Source organism: Vigna angularis, chromosome 1, assembly GCF_016808095.1.
Source record: "Vigna angularis cultivar LongXiaoDou No.4 chromosome 1, ASM1680809v1, whole genome shotgun sequence".
In the NCBI taxonomy this organism is placed as follows: Eukaryota; Viridiplantae; Streptophyta; class Magnoliopsida; order Fabales; family Fabaceae; genus Vigna; species Vigna angularis.
The window spans coordinates 36,529,922-36,538,284 of NC_068970.1; the positions used below are offsets into that span (position 1 = coordinate 36,529,922).

At 36.9% G+C, this 8,363-nt stretch overlaps 1 protein-coding gene across 1 annotated transcript; it reads left to right on the forward strand.

The window, feature by feature from the left end:
* The first annotated feature begins 629 nt into the window (after positions 1 to 629).
* On the forward strand, positions 630 to 8,134 carry LOC108318883 (cullin-3A-like). Its single transcript, XM_017549870.2, has 2 exons — positions 630 to 1,202; positions 5,812 to 8,134. The coding sequence occupies exons 1-2, from the start codon at positions 1,042 to 1,044 to the stop codon at positions 7,847 to 7,849; spliced, it is 2,199 nt and encodes a 732-aa protein (XP_017405359.2). The 5' UTR covers positions 630 to 1,041; the 3' UTR covers positions 7,850 to 8,134.
* Positions 8,135 to 8,363: the final 229 nt, after the last annotated feature.

Here is an 8,363-nt window from a genome sequence, read left to right on the forward strand (position 1 = left end):
AGTAAGTTATGCATTTTGGAAGGTTACCTAAAGTTGCCATTGAGTTGCTTGCTACATAGGCTTTCCTAATGGAAAGAACAATTGGAAGGAATACATTCACCCGGGCTTTAAACCGATAATAAATCTAAAAATATGTTTAAATTTAATCTATATCTATATATTAAGAAGATTTTTCTTTTTTCTATACATATTTATTTTTCAATTCTAGCTTTTAAATAAATATTTTTAAAATTAAAATTATTTTTTTACTAATTTTACAATTTAATTAGTTTTCTTTTTATTTTAAGTGATTATTTTTACCATCCTTTTAAATTTAACAATTTTTAATTAAAACTTTATCTGCAAAATAAATAAAATTTATCTCAATATTTTTCTGGTTAAAGAATAATTTAAATTACTAAACAACTATTTATTCCTATTTTTCATTTATTCTCATGCATATTTTATTTCAACTAGTAATTTATTTTTAAAGGAAGCACCTTATTTTATAAAGTGAAATGCATTTGTTAAGAGTTAGATATCTCAAATCCTTTTCTAAATACGCTAATAATTAAAACATAAAATAGTGTGCACTGTTCATCAACATTACAATTATTATTATAATAAAGAGGCGCTGAAATAATTCAACTACGAAACGTGAAACTTCGAAACGAAACGATTCGTAGCCTTGAAACCAAACTTGAAGAAAAACAGAAAGCAGCCGTATCATCGTCATCCTCTCTTCCTTTGAGAAAGCAAACAAGAAAAAACAGAAATCAAGAAAAAACAGAAATTACTCTAAATTAATCGCAACCCATTCATCGTCTCCAAGTGTTTCAAATCAAATTTCATGTTAACCCAATTCTCTAATTTCCACAATGATTTACCAGCGCGCCAAATTTCCTATATAAAACGAAATATGTTTTAATCTTTCACCTCAATCTTTACGGCAATCACACCAATCTAGCGTTTTTCTCTAATCTGGGGCGGTTTTGGAATTTGGGTCCGAAGAAAGCTTTGATTTTTGGTTGTGGGTATTGAGATTGGGATTAGAAGCTGAAAATGAGTAACCAGAAGAAGAGAAATTTCCAGATAGAGGCGTTTAAGCATCGCGTGGTGATGGATCCCAAATACGCCGACAAGACATGGAAGATTCTGGAACATGCGATTCACGAGATTTACAACCACAACGCCAGTGGTCTCAGTTTTGAAGAGCTTTACAGGTTCCCCTTTTTCATTTTTCTTATGATTACTTCTAATATTCGGTTCCCCAAAACAAATCTTGTTTATGCGTGATAAGCATCTGTTTGGCTGTGCGTCATCGATTATGTAGTTGTCTTATCTTGATCTGAATAAGGTTCGGAATATGATATAGGGGAACAACTTGTAGGATTTGAGGTGTTTGGATTGTTCCAGTGGGTGAGTACGAAAACAAATCTATCATGTTTTTTGGGTTTGCTAGCATTTTTTGGCTTTTTTTGGGTTTTTCATGGCTACTGAGTCGATGATGAACTATATAATTGAAGGTAACTTAATTAAATCGCCAAGAAAGTCAATTTGCTGCACAATCTTTTGGTGTTGAGGATCAGCAGCTATATGTGACTGGTGTTGGAATTAATTGTTCTTGTAGTTCATCCTTTTATTTTGCGTCATGAAGCCATTACATAATTATGAATCCTTGTGTTGGGGATCAGCAGCTATATGTGACCCACTTTTCCATCATTGCTTTAAGCACTGAAAAATTTTGGATTAGTTGCTCAATAATTTTTGGCTATGGCCCAGGAGCATATGAAAAAACAGATAAACAAGTGTACGAGGTTTGCACAATTGGAAGAAGGTGGTATATTTAGAGGCTAGCCCATACTGATGGCGTTCTGTGGCTAAATGCAGAAATTAGATACTTAGCCAGGTCTTATGACTAATTTCAGGTGCTGGATATAGTGGGATTATGGGCTCTGCCTGCCTGAAGAACGACATTTGATTGGACAATTGCAGTTTGTTTCTTGCTTTTCCAGGAAATGATATTTTCTTCAAGTAAAACACAATATCATTTAGTAGAGCATCTGTTCATTGGGGATCCTGCCCAATCAACATCACAGCACCTAGAGACTTGAGTATTTCCTTTATCTTCATATAGCAAACTTTGTTCAGAAGCTTTTTTTTGAGGTATCTTAGGATACAGATGGTAGCATTCCAATGATCAGTATAATGATCTTGCATGAACTGACTAACAACACCACTAGAAAAAGAGAAATTAAGTCTAGTAATAGTAAGATAAATAAGTTTCCCAATTAGTCTTCTATATCTTTCTAGATCAGAGAAAGATTCACCTTATTATGCAATTAATGTTTTATTTGGGTCCATAGGACTATCCATTAAAGCATTGGATTTGTCATTTGGGTCCTGCATTTTGTAGATAATAAGAGAAGGTGATGATGATTTACATGGATTCTGAATAGGGTTTGGGCTGTTAGGAGCATGAGAAACAAATTACTCAACTAATCATATATAGGGAGGACTTGTTGGACAAAATGAACATCTTGGACAAATGGAGGGAAGAAAGGAGTCTTTTCAAAAAAGGTAACATTGATAGACATTTACGACTTCTTGGTTTTAGGAGAGTGGCAATGATACCCTTTATGAACCGATAATAACCCAAGAAGACACATTTAATAGCATTGGTAGAGAGTTTATCCGACCCTTGAGGTATATCATGAACAAAACATACACAACCTAACACATTAGGGAAATATGAAAGAGAGGGTCATTTGGAAATAGAATAGAATAAGGAACCTTATTGTTGAGAGAAGAAGACAACGATGTTAAAAAGAAAACAAGTAGTTAAGACCACATTGCCCCAATGATGGAAACCTTATATATTGGCACAAAGCAATAAGGTACAGGTAGTTTCAACCAAGTTTCTATTTTTACTTTCTATTATATCATTTTGTTGATGTGTGAGGACAAATAGACTAGTGTAAAATGCCATGTGAACTTAAAACCGTAAAGAAATTAGAGGAAAAATACTCTCTGACATTGTCAATTCTTAAACTTTAAATTACTTGACCAAATTGATTTTTTTTTTCATCACAAAAGATGCAAAAATATTTTTAGCCTTTTTCCAAAACAAGTTGCACATTTAGAACAATGTAAGAGTATCCAATGATTTTGGTTGGACAAATTGCCCTAGCAAAGTAAAAACTGATAATCAAATTTCTTCCACTATTTAGCTTGATCGGATGGTACATTACTCCCATCTCTTTCAAATTGATCATGAAAACCTTGGCAAAGGAACCAAAGTTTAGCTGAGGCAAACCAAGAGAGATAATTTCTCCCATTCAGTTTTTGAAAAGTAATGGTAGGAGTTCCTGAGCAAGAGATGACAAGTTTAGTAGCCATTTTAACAAATAGTTAATCACATATTTGACCTTCAACCAAGCTAGTAATGGGGAACCAAAGGGCATAGCACGAGTAATATGGAGGAGGTGCAATGTTCTTCCCCTGAGGGAAAGGCGGCACATGGCCATCATGTGTCTAATAGTGTTAAACGAAAAACTTGCATGTAGCTGCATGTGGGGCAAATTCAGCCTCCGGAACTGGCAGATTTGGCCATTGCTTGGAGAGACACTTCAGATCTGGTGGTGGTTGGAGAAAATTGTGACAACGGTGTAGACTTTACCAGACAAGACTAAGACTAGCTGAGCAAGATTGATCCACTTTGATACCAACTTGAGATAAATAAAAAGATGCAATATGTTTTAGAGAGCTTGAATCAACTCTCGTGTTCTCATATTTATATTGATAGTTTTATGATACAATTAGTAGAGGGAAGATGTCAGGGTACAAGGTATATGAGAGAAGAAGGTATAGGAGAAAAGGAGAAGGGCACCGAATGGTGGAAGACGGGGAACGGCCAGGCCGAACAATGGAAGGCGGGGAGCGATCAGGCCGGACGGGGGACAACGGGGAGCGAGCTGGCCGGACGGTGGAAGGCAGGGAGCAATAGATGGACAACGGGGAGCGAGCAGGCTAAATGATGATAACGAGGAGCGACTAGGCCGAAAAGGGGGAAGCAGAGAAAGGTCAAGCCGAAAGGTGGTAGGTTGTCGGGAGTCGAGCCGAACGACGAAAGATGGTGGGAGCTCGAGCCGAGCGGTGGGAAGCAGTGAAGGACTTGAGGTGAACGGTTGAAGAATTACCATCCTAACTGTCGCAGCAATTAGGACGGGCGGGAACTAATTACAGTAAAAGGGAGCCACATTCGAGGAGAATATCCAATATAAGTTAATTAGAGTAAATAAATATATATTCTTGGGAAATATTTAATATAAGATATTTATAATTAAGGATATATGTCAGGGAAATATACGGGGGTATATTTATATTAAATATAGGGATATTTATATTAAATGCAGATATATTCTATGAAATATTTATTATGAGATGAGCGGGAAATAATTAGTATAAATAAAGCTAGAGGCTATTGTTAGGGTTAGGCTTTTGATTATTGAGTTTTGTTGACAGGCGGCTATGCGTCCTGTGAGGGAGGTTATGCTCCCAAGTAATTGAAGGAGGTTATGCTCCCAATTATTGTTTACTTTTGTTTATTCAGATATTACCATCAATAAAAGAAATTCATTTGTTCATTATCATTCAGTCATTGTCTTTTCTATCTACTGTGATCGTGTCTTATTACGTGTCCTACTCGGGTACGTAACATAAGAGTAAAAATGAAAAGACATATCTAGAGTCCGAGGTACAAAGATATGTACAACACAACACTTTTTCAATAAAACCTATTAGTGTGTAAAGAAGAGAGAGATAGTGATAGTGACAAAGATAAGCCTACCAACTAACTTTTGATGAGCTTGTATCAATGAAAGGCACAGCCAAAAGATACGTAGAGTGAAGTATTTAGGCTGGTGATCAGATAATTGAGTGAAGTGGGACTTATTACCTATTGGTGGAGATGGCTATTTGTTAGTGGGATGAACTGTAGTGGAAAGGGCTTCACACCATGATCAGAAGGTGTGTTTATTTTCAAGAAAATCATATTTTAGCATGTCATGAAGTACGTTTGAGTTGGGATGTCCAAGACACTTGTGTCACATTATCTGGACAACATTTCCATCTTTTCCCCCTTGAGGAGAAGGTGAAAGTTTTAGGGGGGAGAGAGTACTGATGGGAGTTTAACAGTCAAAATAGTGTATGTAAGGGAGGAAATGTAAGGCTAGGATTTGGGGAGCTAATGAGACTAAGTCTCTTGAATTCACTTTGCTTGTATTTCTGATTTCGTTGATCAAGAGTACTGAACAACATTTGGGTGTATTTGGCCCTAAATTTCTTCATTCATTTATTGTTTTTCCTCTCAAAACACTAGTTCAGTCTACCACACAAGGAAACTGTTGTTGTGGAGATCTACATTGATATTCATTAATTTATAATATCTTATTGAAGTTTATAGCCAAACTTCCTTTACTATCTCTCCATGATTACTTTGATAATACCAAATTGATAAATTATTTTTGGCATAAACATGAATTTGGTTTCTGAAATTTTCTTATAGACAAACACATTAAGAGGGAAAACCTTGACCTAACGGTAAGGTTGTTGCCTTGTGACCTAGAGGTTATTGGTTCAAATCATGATAATAGCCACTTTGCTTATGGAGGTAAGGCTGTGTACATTTGTACTCCCTAGACCCCACTAGGGGGAAGTCTCATGCATTAGGATTACCTGCATGTACACATTAAAGGATCTTATGCTTATTTTTCTTTACTCAAGGGAAAATATATGTTTCTAATTTTTCTCCTTCTATTTGTGTGGATTCAGAAATGCGTACAACATGGTGCTTCACAAATTTGGTGAAAAGCTCTATTCAGGGCTGGTTGCAACAATGACTGGACATCTCAAAGATATTGCTCAATCTGTTGAAGCTGCTCAAGGAGGATCTTTTCTGGAAGAGCTGAACAGGAAATGGAATGATCATAATAAAGCATTACAAATGATTAGAGACATACTGATGTACATGGATAGGACTTACATTCCAAGCACCCAGAAGACTCCCGTTCATGAACTTGGGCTGAACCTGTGGAAAGAAAATGTCATTTATTCCAGCCAGATCAGGACTCGGCTATTGAATACACTTCTGGAATTAGTACATAGTGAACGCACTGCTGAAGTTATTGATAGAGGAATTATGAGAAATATAACAAAAATGTTAATGGACTTAGGCCCTTCTGTTTATGGGCAAGAGTTTGAGACTCATTTTCTCCAAGTTTCAGCCGAGTTTTACCGGGTGGAATCCCAAAAATTCATTGAGTGTTGTGATTGTGGTGATTATCTGAAAAAAGCTGAGAGGCGTCTGAATGAGGAAATGGAAAGAGTGAGCCACTACTTGGATTCCAGAACAGAAAAGAAGATTACTAATGTGGTGGAGAAGGAGATGATTGAAAATCACATGCTAAGATTAATCCACATGGAGAATTCTGGCTTAGTGCACATGCTTTGTGATGATAAATACGAAGATTTAAGTAGAATGTATAACTTGTTCCGTCGTGTTACTGATGGTCTTTCAAAAGTAAGAGAGGTGATGACTTCACATATGCGAGAGTCTGGTAAACAGCTTGTTACTGATCCTGAAAGATTGAAGGATCCAGTTGAATATGTGCAAAGGCTCTTAGATGAGAAAGATAAATATGACAAGATTATAAACTTGGCATTTAACAATGACAAGTCTTTCCAGAATGCTTTGAATTCCTCTTTTGAATATTTCATCAACTTGAATCCTCGCTCTCCAGAGTTTATTTCACTATTTGTAGATGATAAACTCCGGAAAGGTCTAAAAGGGGTTAGTGAGGATGATGTAGAAGTTACTCTTGACAAGGTGATGATGCTATTCCGATATCTCCAAGAAAAAGATGTATTTGAGAAGTATTACAAACAGCATTTGGCTAAACGGCTTTTGTCTGGAAAAACAGTCTCTGATGATGCAGAGAGGAGTCTCATAGTTAAGCTCAAGACAGAGTGTGGTTACCAGTTTACATCTAAACTAGAGGGAATGTTTACAGACATGAAAACCTCCCAGGACACGATGCAGGGCTTTTATGGCTGCCACCCTGAGCTAAGTGATGGCCCTACGCTCACTGTTCAGGTTCTTACAACAGGGTCTTGGCCAACTCAGTCTAGTGTCACGTGCAACCTGCCAGCAGAAATGTCTGCTTTGTGTGAGAAGTTTCGGTCATATTACCTTGGTACGCATACTGGCAGGAGATTGTCTTGGCAAACTAATATGGGCACAGCAGACTTAAAAGCAACCTTTGGGAAGGGCCAGAAACATGAGTTAAATGTTTCTACATATCAAATGTGTGTTCTCATGCTTTTCAATAATGCTGATAGACTTAGCTACAAGGAGATTGAGCAAGCAACTGAGATTCCTGCTTCAGATCTTAAGAGATGCCTGCAATCATTGGCTTTAGTCAAGGGAAGAAATGTTCTTAGAAAGGAACCAATGGGTAAAGAAATTGTTGAGGATGATGCTTTCTTTGTTAATGATAAGTTCAGCAGCAAACTGTACAAGGTAAAAATAGGAACTGTAGTTGCACAAAAGGAATCCGAACCGGAGAAACAGGAAACCCGACAAAGAGTGGAGGAAGACCGGAAGCCCCAGATTGAAGCAGCAATAGTGAGGATCATGAAATCGAGGAAGCAACTGGATCATAACAATCTTATAGCCGAGGTCACGAAGCAGTTGCAATCACGTTTCCTGGCAAATCCAACAGAGGTGAAGAAACGGATTGAGTCTCTCATTGAGAGGGACTTTTTGGAGAGGGATGGTAGTGACAGAAGATTGTACCGATATCTTGCCTAGAATTGAAGAACTTGTTTCAGCGATCACAATGTATCTTATGAACCTGGTGACAAATCACCTTTAAATAGCATCATTGATTTCATTGTACATTAATTTGTTTTCTAATTCTTTGTGATGTTTCATCTTTTAGTATCTGTATGACTGTATTCTCAAGCAAATTAGGGTCCTTGCCACCCATGTTTGTAAGAGGTCAATTTGAGGAAGTCTTGTGTACTTTATCTTGATAACATTGTTTGTTGGCAGCTGGGAGGTAATCGCAAAATTCTTGTATTCAATTGGAGTAAATTATAACTTTGTTTAAGAAAAATTGAGATGACATTTATTTAGTACGTTATGGACTGACACCTTTCAGTTTTCTAAATACCAAGGTTCTTTCATTTTTCCTTATCCAATGTTGTCTTCCAAATAATAAAAGTAATTGTTACGCCAAGTTTTTCTTCAATGCCGTTAAGGTAATTGTTGCCGTCCGCCTTTCAGCTAGAAGAATCCCCCGCTAACCTTGCGGCTGCGTCAG

Bases quoted from the DNA above. Each gene is read 5' to 3' on its own strand.
- LOC108318883 (XM_017549870.2), top strand. From the start codon at position 1,042: ATGAGTAACCAGAAGAAGAGAAATTTCCAGATAGAGGCGTTTAAGCAT. The intron at 1,203-5,811 runs GTTCCCCTTTTT...GTGTGGATTCAG, and splicing joins AGTTTTGAAGAGCTTTACAG to AAATGCGTACAACATGGTGC.